We start from the raw sequence: 1,925 nt of genomic DNA, 5'->3' as shown, positions 1-1,925 counted from the left end.
GAATAATATTTATGACAAGTGCAGTAATCCTATGATTAATTGCATATTTTTCAAATGAATTAGAACTAGAAATAGAATCAGATCACGTCAAACATATGTTCAATATCATGTGAAATATAATTTGTGCAAGAGTTTAGTTCAAATAATAAAGAAAACCAGTGAAAATAATTACATGATGTACCAATATACATACGTAACCAAAGATCAACCCTATACTCGCTAGGCCGCTATCATAAAAATATTCTACTTTTGCCACCCTTTTTTTACCAACTTTTGACACCTCATAATTGTTACCATCTCTCATTCCCTCATCACATATTCTACTTCTGCCACATTTTCTCTCTACGTAAACTTTTTTGTCTTCAAAATTTATCGGTATAAAGAATGGATTCTCAGAACTAGAAGGGGCCGGCGTGATTGCAATGGCGGCAGTAATGAGGCAACAATAAGAAGAATCTGATATAGTTGATTTGCATTTGGATTTTCATTTTACCAATTGTGACTTTGGTTTGGAACATTGTAATGACATTCATCCACTAAAATGGGTTTGGGAACTCTGGAGATTCGAATGTGGACCATGCATTATGGGTTTCGTCTTCTACGGTTGATGAATTCTTGGATCAAATATCTTCTACTGTTCAATTCTGGGTTTGAAGATCTTCTCATCTTGTCGCTCCTTTTCTATATTTCACGCTTTCACAGCTGTTTTCTTGGTTCCAAGATTCATATTCTTGGTTCAGAGATATAGTGTTCTTGGTTCTTTTTCATGTTTTATAGTGTTCTTGGTTCTTTTCAATTTCCCCTTTTCGGGTTCTAATTCTAGCTTTCTTTTTTAGATTTCCTGTTTGTGAATAAAAATTTGCTATACTTTATGTGGTCACTCTCTATGATGTTTTGATTTTAGAATATAATGCTTGATAAATCCTAAGTTTGATTGAATGAGCAGCTTTATCATATTTTGATGATGATTCAATTTTGTGGTTAAACGGCATGATGAAGTTTCGATATTGTTTGCATAGCACGTGTTTAGAAATTGCCTACTAAGTGACGTTAAAGGACTGTTTAAAATTTCAATTTTTTAATATAGATTTTACTGTGTTAGAAATTTACCATAATAATCTGAAGTGTTTCTTTCAGGGAAACTATTTCTTTTTTTAAAATGTTCAATAGAAATAGTTGGTTATAAAATGAAATTAAAATGCTATTTGCTAGGAAGCAACAGAACATAAATCAAAATTCTGTAAGTAGAAACCAGAAAGATCATCGAGCGTTCTTGTTAAATTTAAGATAAATTAGAGCTGATTAATTGTAATATAAAACCATTTTTAACATATCAAAATTCTGCATATGGACTATTCCTTTTGTTGACAAAGAAATTCTTTCATTTGGGCATTTATTTCTGCTTTCACCACAATATGCAGCTTCTTAGAATTTTTCCACAGGAAACTATTAGAGGAAAGAGATGTTTACTCATTTGAATTGGTTAAGGCTTTTACGGAGGACAACACTAATAGGAAAAAGTAAGTGAACAAAAAGAAAACTTCTATTTCTTAACTTCATACCTTATGCACTTGACTTGCTACAAAATGGAAGGACTCCACCTCTTTATATAGGATTTACATGAAATTTTTAGACCATACATTTATTTAGAGACTCTTAGACCACATTACATGAGACTTTTAGATATATTTTCCTAGAATATTCTAAATAGAGTTTCTAAAACCACATAATCTACTTGAGACATTATCATATTTATTATCACATTTTTTGCTTAGATATTTCTAGAAAATACTTGGCTTGTTGGGCCTTTTAATTGAATTGGGCCTATTAGTAAAATCCTCAAACTCATATTACTTACTCCAAAATCAAGTTTACTTTTCAACAGAAACCACCATGCATTATAATAATGATGAGCTCTGCAGCCC

At 31.3% G+C, this 1,925-nt stretch overlaps 1 protein-coding gene across 1 annotated transcript in view; it reads left to right on the top strand.

Annotated features, from left to right (window-relative positions):
- Positions 1 to 35, top strand: part of LOC111377902 (RHOMBOID-like protein 9, chloroplastic) — a 3,326-nt gene extending 3,291 nt beyond the window's left edge. Inside the window, exon 5 of the mRNA XM_023001050.1 lies at positions 25 to 35. Coding sequence (XP_022856818.1) covers positions 25 to 35 — 11 coding nt within the window. The remainder of the gene's footprint in view (positions 1 to 24) is intronic.
- The last annotated feature ends 1,890 nt before the right edge of the window (positions 36 to 1,925 follow it).

Source organism: Olea europaea, unplaced genomic scaffold (genome assembly GCF_002742605.1).
Source record: "Olea europaea var. sylvestris unplaced genomic scaffold, O_europaea_v1 scaffold1741, whole genome shotgun sequence".
Lineage (NCBI taxonomy): Eukaryota > Viridiplantae > Streptophyta > Magnoliopsida > Lamiales > Oleaceae > Olea > Olea europaea.
The sequence above is the reverse complement of the archived record's forward strand: the minus strand, read 5'-3'. Positions and strand labels throughout refer to the sequence as shown.